The 15,995-nt window shown below is 39.6% G+C and overlaps 1 protein-coding gene across 2 annotated transcripts; it reads right to left on the bottom strand.

Annotated features, from left to right (window-relative positions):
• Positions 1–3,022: 3,022 nt before the first annotated feature.
• Positions 3,023–15,451, bottom strand: LOC137276788 (protein quick-to-court-like). Of its 2 annotated transcripts, none has more exons than XM_067808434.1 (5): positions 15,359–15,451; positions 7,889–8,552; positions 7,415–7,642; positions 5,237–5,332; positions 3,023–4,482 (listed from the first exon to the last, which is right to left on the bottom strand). In XM_067808434.1, exons 2-5 carry the CDS (start codon positions 8,447–8,449, stop codon positions 4,162–4,164), a joined length of 1,206 nt encoding a protein of 401 aa, XP_067664535.1. In that variant the 5' UTR covers positions 8,450–8,552; positions 15,359–15,451; the 3' UTR covers positions 3,023–4,161. The 2 variants fall into 2 exon arrangements, with proteins under 2 accessions (XP_067664535.1, XP_067664534.1); XM_067808433.1 differs by lacking the exon at positions 15,359–15,451 and adding an exon at positions 12,671–12,780.
• Between the last annotated feature and the right edge of the window lie 544 nt (positions 15,452–15,995).

Below are 15,995 nucleotides of genomic sequence, written 5' to 3'. Positions count from 1 at the left end.
TTATATAAAAACGGCTTCAAGTTGTCTATCCAAATTTATGTTCAAATTTTGGTTGTTTCTTATCTCCCATCGGACCTCGTCTTACATTGTTTTACACTGTTAACAATGATTGAATATCACCCTGACTGTTTTATCAATGAACACCTTTATCTAGCAGTCTGCCAGGTGTCTGGGTCATAGTGGTAATATGATATTGTTCATTCATCAGCAATTTAGTTGTGTGGCATTCGTACAGCTTCCTGCTTCCAAGGTGCCTGTGTGCAGACTCTGTCAGTGTTGTCAAAACAAGTGTACAATACACACTTAAAAAAACCAAAAACCCTAGAATCGGTTGGTATATGACAGATGAAGGCCACACAGCTGTGAATGGGTACCTCGTAAAGATGGAGAAGCCACAATAACTCTGAACGCCTTGTGCAAGAACTGAGGTTGATAATATATAATAATATACGATGTGTTGTTGAGACTTGTATCCAATAATTACGGGAACAAATACGGATGCCATGAGCATGTACTAGTTCTGTGGATATGTGCGTGTTATAACCCTAACCCTATATATAATCATATCCTATCCTATCTTATCTATTGTACTGAGGGTACACTCCCTGAGGAATGCATGTATGTCCTTCAGACGTGGACTTCATCACTCTTTAGCAAACACTCGACTACCAGTCATGTTATAGATGTCCAAGTCCTGTGAGACCTGCACGTGAACAACAAGAGAGGACAGGGCATTGCTGAGACTTGCTAAGCGCCACAAGCACATAGGTGAGTCAACAGTGGCTACCAAGGAGTTCCATTTCTTACAGGACCGTCAGGATTTGGCTGATAAAGGACATGCGACTGTTCCAGCTTACGAAAAAGCATGGGCTGCCTGGTTTAAACAAAGTGTTCGGTGGAGCATAGCGTCATGGCGAAAGTGTCACTTTTCCGAATAGAAGGTGGCTTACGTATCTACAGACAAAGCAGTACAGCCATTGATTCTGGCAATATCCAGGACACTGTTCCATCGGGGCAGAGGTAGTCATGGTACAGGAATGCATTTCCTTGAGTTGCAAGATAAATACCATTTTTGGTAACCTCAAAGAGCCATGGTATCAACAGGAGATCCTTAAGATGGTTGCAGCACCACTCTTTGATAACCATACTACAGCCACAAGGTCAACCTTCATGGATGACAAATGCCAAGCCGCACAGAGCAAGTGCTGTCACCCAGTTATTGCGAAGGAATGCTGTTGAGTCCACCTCATGACCAGCCATGAGTCCAGATCTCAATCCACTGTACATCTGTTGGCCATTTTAAGCCGTTTTGTTCGACAGAGACATGCACCTGTCCTCACCCGACTGACTGCTACTTTTGCATGAGTTATTGAAGTGGATTCCTTAGAATTATATCCGGAGATGTATCCAAGGATTGCGGGGGCGTCTTGAATACGTGGTCCTGTGCAGCAGTTTACAAATGTCAAGATAACGACGGAGGGTCAGTATTTGGACTTGCATTTGGACAATATTGTTCAACAGGATGTGCGCATAGTACGTCTAGTTATGTCTGTGCAAGAAATATGACATTTTATGCTTTTGCATGTAATAACGTTATTTTCCCAAACTGTGACATTTTCAAATACATATGATTATGTCTAGCACAGAAGATACTAGTGTTACTTGCTTAGGTTCTATTATGTATATGTTCATGTGCCACCTCCCACATTCAAATGCCATACATATTTATACTTCAGAGGGAAACAGATGGCTCTTGAATGTTACATCAGTGGTATCAACGGTATGATCGTGCGTATTACTGTTACAGTTACATTGTTATACAGAAACTCACACCAGTCCCCAGGCCTTATCATTACAACGGCTACCTGTGTTGTTGTAATTGTTCATTTGTGCGGGAACTGAAGCAATCAGCCAAAACCTTGGCATATGACATCGATTAAGGGCAGATGAAACACTGGAAAGGGCACACAGACACAATGTAGACACAAGGAACGGGCTAGACATATCACTGACTTGGCTATATACATAAAAGAAAGGGCTTGACATATCACTGACTTGGCTATATACATCAAAGAAAGGGCTTGACATATCACTGACTTGGCTATCCATCACAAAACGGGATAGACATATCACTGACTTGGCTATATACATCAAAGAAAGGGCTTGACATATCACTGACTTGGCTATATACATCAAAGAAAGGGCTTGACATATCACTGACTTGGCTATCCATCAAAGAAAGGGCTTGACTTATCACTGACTTGGCTATATACATCAAAGAAAGGGCTAGACATATCACTGACTTGGCTATATACATCAAAGAAAGGGCTTGACATATCACTGACTTGGCTATCCATCAAAGGACGGGCTAGACATACATGTATCACTGAACACGAGAAGGTAATCGTTTAACACTGCTTCGGATAGGCTAGACACAATACTGTACAAGCCAGACATACCATTGAAAAGACCGGACACTCCACCATCATTCACATCTAGCATGGGACGTGGTGAGCATTCTGCTCCAGACTGACGTTTTAAAGTCCTGATTACAATTTTTTAAAATAAGGTTAGCTACAACTGTTTTTGTAAGGTGTTAGTACCAGATGAACTGGACTTGGAAGGTGAAGATACTTAACACCTGCAGCAAATGGAAATGGACTTTATGTGACTTATGTAACCAAATGGAATGGCGAAAAGGCCCGTGGAGCCCGGTATCAATGTATCAGTTTAAAGAGTCTTGTGTATGCTCTATCTCTGTAAAATAACTTAACGTGTCAAGTTAGCCAATAATTCTAAGTTAATTTAAATGAAAGTGATTTCGGAAATATATTAATTTTTTATTTAATAGCAGAGGTCAAAAGGTTATTTCTATATTGTTATACTTACATTTTGTCTAAAATTCTTTGAAACACGGAAAAAAATCAATATCTGTTATCTAAAATGTGATGTTGTTCAACATCAGTAACACACGAGGGAGCACGTAATTGAATCATGACGCCCAACCAACAACAACATTCCATGCCGATTACTGAGTGTTTATTCACAATACACGTGCATGACAATTTGCATATGTTACTGTGTGACGTGTAATGATGACCCTTATAGCAGCTACATTCCCAATAGGACGACTCATAATTAATATGTGTGCAGGCAATACGATGATAACAAACTTCTAGAACAATACAGTCATTCAATGGAAAGTAGCGTGATTATCTAATTATAGGAGGCGAGGTCAAAGCCCAAACGGATTACCCAAAAATGATGAATATATATACTCCCTCTCACAGACTCATGACCTCCATCACATACCAGGTCTGGTAATAGAGTAAATCAAAGATAGATGAACAAATCACATAATGAAAGCTCTTTCTTCGGTAAGGAAGCAGATGACTCATCCCTCTCAAACGCCAGGTAGTATTTTACTCAGTATTTACATGTACTGCGAATATCCCCGTCACTTCAACAGACACACAATCCAGTGGGTTCTTTATTACACAGTATGTGCGTTCTGAATCGTTAACGACATCCAAATAAAACGTTTCTTTTCTGTCAGTAACAGAAATATACTTTCATTTTAAACAGACACTCAAACAGAAACAAACATGGTCACAAATCACACAAATTGTAACATACTCAAGTATGATGGAAACTATTATACGTACAATTCTAAAAATACCAGACCTCAAAGTCTCACGGAAAGTTCACACGTGAAACTGAAGTTAACAGCATTTCATGTTTCATTTGCCGCGATACTGTGGAACATCTGAGCAAATCAGCAAGGTGATACTATGTACAGAAAACAAGGATTGTGTATTTACAATGAATTTACAAAGCAACCATTTAAACACCTATCCTGTTACAAGCAGCAGTTACCGATAAGACATAATCGCTTCCAAGGAGATTCTTCAAAGGTGGGACATGATCTCAAGATAGGTAAATGTTCCGAATCTAGTTTTAATGTCCGATCCGCACAATGAGAAATCACCACACACACACACACAAACATCAAATGATCAAAGGCTGGGGACAGATAAACTCAGATAGTTCACGATTTAGTACATCCCGCATATGATCTTCTTGAAACTGAAAATGAGCGTCCCTAGTTTCACCATGACGTAAGTCTCGAGGCCTATACAGTATATATACAACTCCCCGAGATCACGTTATTGGTTTAGATTTCTTTTTGTCAGACAGTCCTTTAGTAATCTTCTTCTTCTGGACATCACTGAAATTAAAGATCCGGATCATTGCTCTGAGATGGTCATCCGAATCCTTGTCGGTAGTCAGAAAATGGAAGAAGGAATCTTTGAGGAACCTGAGAGTTGTCTCTGCCTCTGTCTCTGGCTTCTCTGCAACCTCATACATTTCCTCGCGTCTCAGACTCTGCCACTTGGCGAGCTCAGCCTGCGTCTCGGACAGTTTCTTCATCATCTCAGTCATCGTCACCTTCTCCTTCCCGGTCTTCACCAACATCTCCAACTGAATCGAGGGAAAAGAATGTGTTAGTACATGTGTCTTCCTATGCGGACGGGAATGTGTGAGTTTTGTTTTGCCACGCAGCATTTAATAGCGGCCTACACGACGACAGTGTCAAGTCAGAACCAACCAGTGGTTGAGAATAAGAAATATGAGATGACACTGGGTCACGAAGACATTCATTAAAGGCACGCTGTCTCACACATTTGTGACAATATTTTTGCCTATGTTACAAATTATTGAGGCCTAAGCACTCACTTTAGCTTCCTAATGTTGCATTACAAGACTTATGGCCCCTCATGGCTGGTCTGAAATCGATAATAGAAATTCGGTGGCGAACATCTTCTAAAGAGAGAACACTTGCCATATATGGGTGTAATAAATTGTTTCGAACATCAAAAACTGTCGCACGTAGTGTCGTCGGCTTAAGCCGAACTGGTTTCAATCATAAGTTGCGCATAGCATATTCGTAAAGTGCGCCCCAAGGAACAAAACTCGCTTTAAATCGTTCCCAAAGAGTCGTCTCGGACGCAACAGGCGGGATGACATACTGTGACCAACTATTTTCTCGTAGGAACCTGGTTCAACCCGCAGACTCTATGGGACTGTGGTGATTACTTGATTTCCCCCATTCAAGTACCTTGGAAGTCAACACAATCGTTGATAGCACTGATGCTTTGATATTCTTTGCCCCAGTAACTGAGAAACTTATAAATGCTATTAATGTTTGACCATTCACATTCACGATGACTCTTACCTCATCCTCCCTTTCAAATCTTGCGGACATCCTGCCTTTCTCGTACATTTCCAAGTACATTTTCTTGTGATGCAATTCCTTTGATTCTGCAGACTCCTTCAAAGCACATGTTAAACGTAATTAACAATGGTAGAGCGGTGGCATTTCAATCAATATGAATGCATAGAGCATACCCGGAGAGGTCTACAGTCAAAAGGATTATGAACGCCCTATCAAGATCAGACTACAAGATCACAAGTCCCCAACCAAGGTGTATAACGTTTCTATCAGTTTACCCATAAGTTAGCCATCTCATTTGTCAGACATGCCAGTTATCAGACAAATTAACCACGACTGACTGTATTTGTCACATAGTCTTACCCACTCACATGTTAAACCTAACCCATAGACTAACGGGACCTTTTTACGTTACAAGCCACAACTGGCTGGTGGGCTTCCTCTCCTTTCCCGGGACGTTGTCTTAGGCGACAAGCGGGGTCGGGTGGTCAGGCTCTTGGTTGACACATGTCAATGTATCCATGTTACGTAGGTCGATGCTCATGCTGTTGATAAGTGGATTGTCTGGCCAAGACACCATTATTTGTTTAGATTACGGGTTTATACACACTGCCGCCATATAGGTGAGATATTGCAGGGTGCGGGGTTCAACAATCATCCAACCGTCTGTCTTTAGGCAATGTATTGTTAACTGGCTACTGGCTACTGGCTACTGTACAGACACTCCCGCCCACTTGTATATAAGCCTTTCAGTCCATATTGTATTCACCACATATGAAGTTGTCCACCAACATGATGTTATCATTCCGCAGTACTCCAAATTCTAACTGCTTCTCATAAGACTATTCCCATGTAACCCCTGTGTTATTCCCCTGTGTCAAACGCCTGTACGTTGACAACTGTCCCTCCTTTATAAAGCGTTCTCTATTTTTAATTTTTAAAAATCACTACGATTTGAATAGTATTTACTATCACCTAAATCTGTCTCTGTCCCTATTCTAAGATTCTACACTTCAAATAATGTCATACCCATAGGGAAGTTCGTTTACGTAAACTATCCACCCAAAATGTAATGGGAGATGAATTTCATGATTACATCTTTAGATGTAAAGCCCTTCTCCCAACCAGATTATTGTATATTCCCAAAGTATATTATCAGTACCCAAATAATATAATATTTGTAAGTAATTGAACTGCAATACATGTCTATTTTTCATAAATATTTTACAAATCCAGGTAATAAAAGAGTTAATGAGACTCAGGTATTATGTGTCGCATATCTGTTTTGTGCTTTGCTCTTGAACCACCGTTGAGTGAATAAAGAGCTTATGTTTTTCTTATATAACCAACTCATGTTAATCGGTCCTATGCATGGCAAAATTTGTTACTGTTAATCCCCTAACCTACGATATACATTGTGCACCATGTCCATTATTATTGATTCTTGGCAACAGTATAACGATCTATAGCGAGACGTCACTATTACGACAAGATAAGAACCTGATATCGTATAGGCTTTGAAAGCGAGGTATGCAAGGCCGTTAACTTTGAACAGGACTAAAGGACGTCCTCCAGTGTTGTGTCAAACGCGTGTACGTTGACAACTGTCCCGCTTTTACAAAGCTGTGGATTAATCGAAGGGACGACACGCGTTACACCCATTAAATCATTTAACAACATCTACACAGAGACTACCGTGACCTTGACAGTGTGTTTCACGTCGTGCATTGATTGCACCGTGGCCTCCACAATAGAACAAGTCGTTGCAGCATTGATCGTACATATTAATCATATGTAGGTACCTTCGTCACGGTTGACACTTGTTAACCATTTTGTCATGCTGTAGGGAGTTTCAGATAATCTCTACAGAAATAGGGCGCGACAAATCCCTTTCCACAGTTTTAAGAAAGCTTGCTCAAAAAGAAAATTGATTTACAATTGTGATAATATCATGAGCAGATATTTCGTTGAGTACCAACCTGGTCATCACCATTCAGGTGCTTATAAACACATGATCATAATCAAGTCCCAATTGTTCTTCATACTTTCAGTAGAGATTTGAAGATACTTCGTTCAGGTGTGGAAAATGTTTTTGTAGCATGTATTTACGATCCTACCACTTTTATTTATGTTCTTTCCCACCTCTGTGTTTTCAACTTGTTTTCAGTGTCCTATACTTACTCGCAGTCCTTGGATTGTAGTTTCCAGGGCATTGACTGCTTTCACCGACTCTTCATAAGACAACGTGAGTTCGTCATATTTGGTTTTCATACTTTCTAGATTGTCCTTGACACGTTTCACCTCTTGGTTCTTCGTGTCCAGAATGTTCTGCGCCTCCTTGCCAATGCTCTGCCTCAGACTCTCCACTTCTCCATTCGTCTCCTCCAGAGTCTTCTCCAGTTCTTTTACCTGCGGAATTGTAAAATCTCACAGTCAGAAAATGGTAGCGAAATATTAATGATGACCTTCCACCAAGACCTTCAAGGCCAATGTTGGACAGTTGTATAGGTTGAAGCGTGCCAAAATAATCAGTTCCAGTTGTGATTACAAACTCTTGTTGCATGTAGTAGAATACAACAACACTATTTATGCCTCTGGAATAATATCTTACAACAAAACATAATATTAGTCAGACAAAATTAAGTTTATGATCACCTGTTTCTTGAGATCTCTGATTGTCTGCCCCTTCCTTTGTGTGGGGGTTAAGTAGTCGTCCTTGTTAGCCTCCATTCCGTGTTCCAGATGGCTCTTCTCTACCCTCATCCTGCTCGTGATTGTTTCCTTCGTTGGCGCATGATGAGCAGTGGAGTTGCAGTCAAGGCTGTTGCAGTCCCTCCTCAACAGCTTGCCGGATTTTTTCCCCTTACCTTTCCCACATATCCCACTTCCGCAATCCTGTCCACTGGCATGGTTGTTACAGTTCTCGGTTGCCGAACGTTCAAGCTTGGGTCTAGTTTTTACCGGAAGTTTCGACGTTCTTTTCTTTTGCTTTGAGTCCTCTGTCTCTGCCTGCTCCTGACTCTGATCGTCTGTTTCAAGACTGTCTGTGAAACTGGAAATGGACAGCGAACGTCTGACTTGCGTAGGGAGGCCATCCTCTTCAGTTGTCTTAGAGCTTTCACTGGGCGTCTTGTTTTCAGTGTTGTTGATCTGAGTATTTGTATCGTCTAGAGTATTGTTTTCAGAGTTGTTGTTTTCTACATTGTTGCTCTCCATTTTGAAATGGTTGGACTATTGCCGATTTCTGGCAGTACTGTTCTCGCATACAGATATCTAAACAATGTTGTTGAACATTACGTCCGCTCGCCCACTGGAGATTCTGTAATAAATAACACTGTTTCTGAATGTTATATGTACAAATATTCCTAATATCGTTTTCAAGAAAGTAATGATATTAATCAACCTTCAACCTACTAAAATTCTACAGAGTTCTGTTTCCAGAATGTACCAGGATCTGCTGAACATTGCTTCGAATTAATATTTTTTCATTTTGCTAACGAAATTTCCTATCAATGACTCTGTTAGTTAATATGGTTCCACAAAATACCAGCGTAGGAGACATTCCAGAGTATTCAACTAACCCAGCGAGTTAGAGAATGTCCCACAACAGAAACAGCAGGACGAGATTTCATATACAAAAGGTCATACAGTTTTCTCATTTCCTATTTCATGTCACATTAGAAAAAAACCAGCAGTCATGTGAAGATAACTTTTCACCCTATATTCTCAATCTAGGCTTGTTTTGCATGCCTAACCACTGTTGCATCGAGGTGAATACTATCAATGTGTATATTCCTGTACTTCCTGCAATCAGAATTGCATTTATACTCACAAACTATTATGTAATGTCATTGTTGAAATTCCTTTGTTGTAATTTGTACTACATTTGACTTTGATATTTGGTAGTTCCATGCTGACTTCCTTTGCGCACGGATTTCTGGTTTAATGCTGGCTTGGGAATCGACGAGTATCTTTTGGCAATAAGGATTGTTTCTAATGAAAACAGGGGGCGGTGTGGTAGCCCAATGGTTAAAGCGTTCGCTCGCTACGCCACAGACCCAGGTTTGATCCCCCACATGGGTACAATGTGTACAGCTCATTTCTGGTGTCCCCTGTTGTGATATCGCTGAGCTATTGGTAAAAGTGGCATAAAACTAAATTACGACTTAATTGCAGTGATTGATCTAACGTTACACGCACAAGTGACACGTAATGTATGCTTTATTAATCATAAGACGTTTATTTGTTGTTTGGTCTCATCACGGTCACTTCCTCTTGAGGACAGACTTCCGGTTAACAGCTAGCTTGCGATGCGACAGGTAACTTTTACCATAACGATTGTTTCCAAGGGTAAACATTTCAGACAGCACGATTTATTTGTACTGACTGAACTGAAGTTACATATAAATGACGTCTAGTAATAACAAACAGAACTGGAGATTCACAGGTAATACACAAGTTATCATGTACGTGATATATATTATTGGTTGATTTAGGGAGCGAATAGGTAACAACAATATGCTGACAGTCCAATCTGTCTCCATGTTACTGTTATGAACATCTGTCACGAGGTGTAATTGAATCAATATCTCACCGCCGTGTTCCCTGATTCCTGCACAAGAAATATAGATTATATGCATTATGCATGGAGGCCGTGCTCGATCATACATATGAAACGTTTGCTATCTGCATAGACGCGAACTACAGAATGGTCATTGACAAGTATACGCAAATATGTTCACGTGGTCAAGTACACCCCCAAATTGGTTTATGTATCAGTCACAGAGAAAATGGTATTAATGTGATTTTAAATGACAGCTTTGGTAGATAATCTTTGAGTGAAATTTAAAGGTGATATATAATAAGGAGTTATTAACAGATGTCAACTTATGTATTTTTGAGTACAAAGACGTGTTGTTTTGTCAGGTTAGGTCTCTAGGTGACCTTTGCTGGTGAAAACTTCATAAGACAAGCACTAGATACTTAAAGATTGGTATTATAGTTCTGTAGCTGACAGTTCTGTAGTTTGATGGAGAGAACTCCATAAAGTGTCAATAGTAATTATTTACACGTAGCGACAATAGTCCTGTAAGTGATACTTGATGGTTTAAAATACATTTGGAATAAACATTAGATATCAGGAGTCTTGGGTCCGAATATATTGATATAGTGATAATATATGCCACAATTTTAATGCGCCTCATGGGTGTTTTTTCAACTACACGTTTATTATGAAGACTACAATATTTATTCAGTATTGTTTAAAATGGAGTGCATTTAAGTTATATATATGTATGCAGCTCTATCACGTCGGCCAAAATAATGGAAACAACAGTTTTGTCATTGTTTGTTTGTTTGTTTGTTTATTCCAACTGTATGACAGCGGGTTGTAAACGATCGCGTCTGGATCAGAAAATCCAGTGATTGACATGATGAGCATCGATCTACCAATGGTCGTAAGCATTACTGGGGTACAATAACACACGATCAGCGAGGTAAGACATCGTGGCCCCCATATCGTTAAATCTTGAATCCAAATGTGGCCACAAGGGACATTTTTCTAGTTATTTCACGAACAAATATGGATAAACATACAATGCAGAATCAGCTGATTTGCCAACAGATGTCACATTGTTGCCAACAAGACTACAAGCAACGTGATATGTGTATATCACTATACTGTGCCAAGTCCTGACAATAAATACCTGTAATGTATTGATATTTACAAACTGCATTATTAATTCTCCTGTATCAGCAGCCTGTAATGGATGATGTTACAATGTGACCTTAGACCAGCAACAAAGATCGAGCAGGAATACACACAAAGGGCCCATTACAAGATGGCCGCCCAGGATCTGGGTCAGGTTGACAGAAACAAAAAAATACCAACTCCATTCATAATTTACGGAGTAGTTTTACCGAAGTGCCAATGTGTTGGTTTGGATAAAATGTGACCGAAGACATTCAAAATTCAAACTTTATTCGTATCAAACAAGTTTATGTTGTCATATCCCCGAAAGCATTTGATGCTATCACAAAATCGAATTTATGACATCTAAAAACCTTATAAATATTTTTTATTAAATATGAATTCAAGACTAGCATATCGTTCATTCATTTTGGATACTTTTTAAATCGAATATGTAATATGAAAAAGTCTATATTGATTTTTATACTGTACCGATATTTATTATCAATAAATTACTCATTGCCATGGTGAAATAAGGAACAATAAAGAGGCGCATCATAGTAACCCCATGACAGTCCTTCCAATGGCCCTTTTCACAAAGCTCTCGTACGCCTAGGTCTTTTCTCGTGGCAGTTGTACCCCCGATACTGTTACATAGGAAACAGGAATACTACGAGAAAAGTTGCGAGATCTTAGGCTTACGAAAGTTTTGTGAAGCGTGTCCCAGTATTTTAGCTGATGCCATTTCCGTTACATGTGTGTGACGAAGTGGACATATAAAATGACCCGTTATTTTCTCCTCATTTTCTCACTGATGAGCGAGTGAGTGAGTTTAGTTTTACACCACACTCAATAATATTCCAACTCAATGGCAGTGGTCTGTAAATAACTGAACCTGGACCAACCAATCCACAGATCAACAGCATGAGCATCGATCCTCGGAACTGAGATACGATGACATGTGACAACCAAGTCAAAGAACCCGACCACCAGATCCTGTTAGTCGCTTCTTACGACACACGTGGTTCACTGAAGATCATTTCTAACCTGCATCTTCACGGATCTCAGCAGAAACTCCCCGAGGTTAGTAAACCTAAGGAAGTTGTTTATCGAGACTATTTCAAGATAGGTTTGATTCCTGGACGTGCTGAACATAACCAGCAGGCAGTGTGTCGTGTCATATTTGTTTACGGCGTTGAACCGCCAGTTCTCATGGCTAAATAGCCCTATGACGCCATTCCGTGTCAGATGGCGCCTCTTGGATAATCATTTTATATGCCTGTTCTATATTGATCAACTAACTTAAGTGGTTGTCGACACGCTTCGTTTTCATCAGCCATACAGAGAGCATGGCATATCTTTATCATACACGCTACAGCTGTATGGCTTCTATCCCAAAATGATCACCTTTATATATCTCCCTACCACAGCTGTAGCTTTTGACATTTGAATTAAAATTAAAGAATTGATGCATTTGTTATGCTTCTTACACGATGTTCTAAAAATGAAACCTAAGTACGTATTCGTTTTAATATATGCATATGTATTGGAACATAACCATGAAAGACATCCATAGGGTATACAAAGTCTACCGTTTGTATATATCGACGTTTTGGGTCCAGCGTAAGCAAGTGGTTCACAAGGAGAAATATATGTTGTCACATTTCCAGTCTAATGGACAATGACATCTTGTCATTCATACATTGGTAAGTTAAACATAGAAAGTCAAATCTTATAAGCATGAGTACCTCAGTATGTGCTGTTGAAGTATATCCAGTCAATTCCCGTCCACAATCAGCCCCATCGACTGCAAGGTTTCAAAACCGGTGAGTCACCAGTTTGCTCCCACCAGCATTTTATTCACTTAAGTTAACATGCCACTGATATGGTATCTATTGATCGGCGTGAATAAATATAACACCGCCTGTTTATGTTATCGATGATCAAACTTTATCATCGAGAACAGACTATGAACACAGGCAACTGCATAGAGAAATGTCAGTACTCAGTAACGAAAAGAAGACATAGCTGAAAAGGTGCTTTAAACTTAATGTCTTAATGCAATTGGTGAGTATGGTCTACTACATCTCTGTCTATTTATTATAAACATAGAAAGTGGTGCACATTTCTATGGATATAATTTTAGATGCCATTCACTGAATTTCCACTTAACTGATTAATTTACAAAGAGTTAAAAGTCATTTTTTGTCGACGTATTCAAATATATACCTCAAAGTATTTCAAATATTCCTTCGCATGTTCTGGGTTGGTTACGTCATACATTCTTGTTTTGTGGGCTGACATGTGGGTGCTATAGATATCCTGCGGATATGAATCATTATCAAATATCCTTTTACACACCCCCCCCCCCCCCCCCCCCTTTCCGCTCATACAGAGCTAATCTATCATGAGTATCAGAATTCCCGTGACACCGGTTTATCACTGCACACGTGGTGTTATCGACAAGCCAGGCACGCCGTGTAGAACATACTGTAGATTTCCCGGAGATGGGATTCAGCAAGGCGTGCTTCTACAACCTGTTACATTGCCTGCCATTCAATAAGTCGTTCATTTAGATTCCCAGAACAATTGTCTCGCGATTGTTTGAGTGAAACATTTTTTTGTATGCAAGATGGTGGTTTGCAGCATTAATAATGCATGTCGTTTGTTCACGTCAGACCAAGGTTGGCTGTATGAATGTGCGTATGCTATAGATAAGATTGTCCTTGTACTCCTTGCAAAATATGTGCGCGACTAGCAAATTCATTTCGCTTTTAAAATGTAGGACCATGTATTGCAATATATTAATCTATAGTAAAATATTGATACTATTTATGTATTGTAGCCTTGGTGTTTACAAAGTACGGATTGATTTGCACTATAACGTTCACAATATACGATCAAATCAATTCCAAAACGAATTTCTATATTTATCCAATTTGAAATACAGTGATGGAAACGAATAAGCGAACGCAAAGAAACGTCCTTGTAGCATGTTTCCATGTTTCGACGCATACTTTGTACTGCACTCTTGGCGAAAATCTCTGAATACATAAAGGGACACTTTACCTTCAAGTGTAACCTTATTTGTTTTCATCAGTATACATTCTATGTATTATTTAATGATAAAGGTACATGATACCAGAGTCAGGCTAAAACACACCTATTCCATCGCAAAGTTTCATTTTAAAGGTGATATGCGCATCTTATCAACGTTTTACGTCATGTAAAGCTTCCAATGCACCCATCCACAAAGACAAAATAGCTTGAAAAATATGTATACTCAAGATAATGAATTAGTTTGGGAACTTTGCATTTCCGACCATAAGACTTGTGCATACGTTCTATAACCTATACTGCTGAGTGCACAGGAGTTTGATTATACGAAGCAATGTTGAATTATTTGAAACATGCTATATTTTGTCTTAATCGATTCTGGACAAAGCGCACTGTGGATAAAGTATAGATTTTGAGGATCCGTGCAGAAGAGGTCTCTGTCAATCCTCAGAAAATTTCTGCTTGAATGCATGACACGTTTTATGGGTAACAACTCATTTCCTGATGAAACTGTCATCGTTAAACGTGTCATGTATTCACGTTCGTCAAACTTCAAAATGTATTTCAAGAACTTAATTTCAACTTGGTGTAAAGGTTATCATGGCTGTACAAATTATATAATTGGTCATCAGGGATGGCACCGGATGATTAAATGGCTTAGCATGTCTCGCCATTCACAAAATGTGCTTATAAACTGGAAATACTTTGTGCCTGACACCGAACAACAGTGCCCTTCGGCTTCGCGACAACAGGGAAATTTAGTACGATGACGCATACAGTGACGTCACAGAGTCCTATTATTCAACGTTTTTCACACTTCATATTTTGGCATGGCGACATGCTGGTCTAGATACGTATATTGTTATCAAACATGAGGGCACCTTGTGCTTGAACACGGTATACGGTATCCATACCGAAACGTCGCTATTGCACATTAATAGGTTGATCGTCCATTAAGACTACCATTCCTCTTGTTTACAGCTTCTAGAATGCATCATGCATGAAACAGTTCAGTCATCGTTATGGAGGCTGACTGACTTGGAATAACGTGAGTGAATGCTTTCGAAACTGCAACCAGCATCGTGTCTTGAAACTGCAACCAGCATCGTGTCAGTCCTTAACAAATTTCGTCAGGACTTGTTAAACGAGTGATCAACAACCAGACCAACAATTTGAGTTACGATAGTCTTACACTTACGTAAACGTTTTGCACTTACGATCATCTTTGCTCCAACATCGAATGGTGTCAAGGGTCGTTTTAACACATAAGTTGTATACATACTGAGACTACTTTGATTAAAAGAGAATATATACCGAGACTCTAGTGACTGAAAGAGATTTTCTTTGTAGTTGCTGGTGTTAAGTGAACTGATACTTACAGATAAGGCTCGAGATGTTTCACTGTGCGCTGATATCTAATGTATCCAGCATCACTTCAAGCACATGCTACCAACATTGGTATCATAAGTGTTGTCTTGTCAATAATCAATACTAATGTAGGGGAGCGTTGTAGATAGCGGCCACGTGTTGCTGTCTTGTCAATATCACTAGACACATAAACATACAGGACCTCGCCAAGGACGGCTTGTTAGATGCTGCGACAGTCATATTTTAGAATCATAATATTACGCTAGTATAGGACTTGTACTTGGCTTACGCAGTTTCACCATCAATTATGACAGTTGCGAGTTTCTTTATTCTTTTCTTTGCCCTCCGTATTCTTGTCTTTATTATCGTTATCTCTGTTCATATCCTCCTTGCTCAGTCCTTATTCTCCTCTCAGTTAACACACAACGTTTCGCAAGGTTGCAGATGGGTAACGTCATGACGTTTGTATTACGTCAGTTTGTAACGTTAAGTCACAACGTCATGACGTTAGTATTACGTCAGTTTGTAACGTTAAGTCACAACGTACTGACAACGTTACAAACTTACGCTGAGGTAACATTATGGGTTGTTTTGTTCAAATTCTTTTGTGAGACGAAGCAACGTTTAAACTGCCAGGTTATTCTTCAG

The sequence above is a fragment of the Haliotis asinina genome, chromosome 3, assembly GCF_037392515.1.
Source record: "Haliotis asinina isolate JCU_RB_2024 chromosome 3, JCU_Hal_asi_v2, whole genome shotgun sequence".
Classification (NCBI taxonomy): domain Eukaryota; kingdom Metazoa; phylum Mollusca; class Gastropoda; order Lepetellida; family Haliotidae; genus Haliotis; species Haliotis asinina.
The sequence above is the reverse complement of the archived record's forward strand: the minus strand, read 5'-3'. Positions and strand labels throughout refer to the sequence as shown.

What these genes read in the sequence shown, in the direction of transcription:
- LOC137276788 (XM_067808434.1), bottom strand. Translation starts at nt 8,449, where the DNA reads ATGGAGAGCAACAATGTAGAAAACAACAACTCTGAAAACAATACTCTA. An exon ending in TCAGAGATCTCAAGAAACAG is followed by an intron (nt 7,643 to 7,888) that starts GTGATCATAAAC and finishes ACAATTCCGCAG; the next exon opens with GTAAAAGAACTGGAGAAGAC. An exon ending in GATTTGAAAGGGAGGATGAG is followed by an intron (nt 4,483 to 5,236) that starts GTAAGAGTCATC and finishes CCCTCGATTCAG; the next exon opens with TTGGAGATGTTGGTGAAGAC.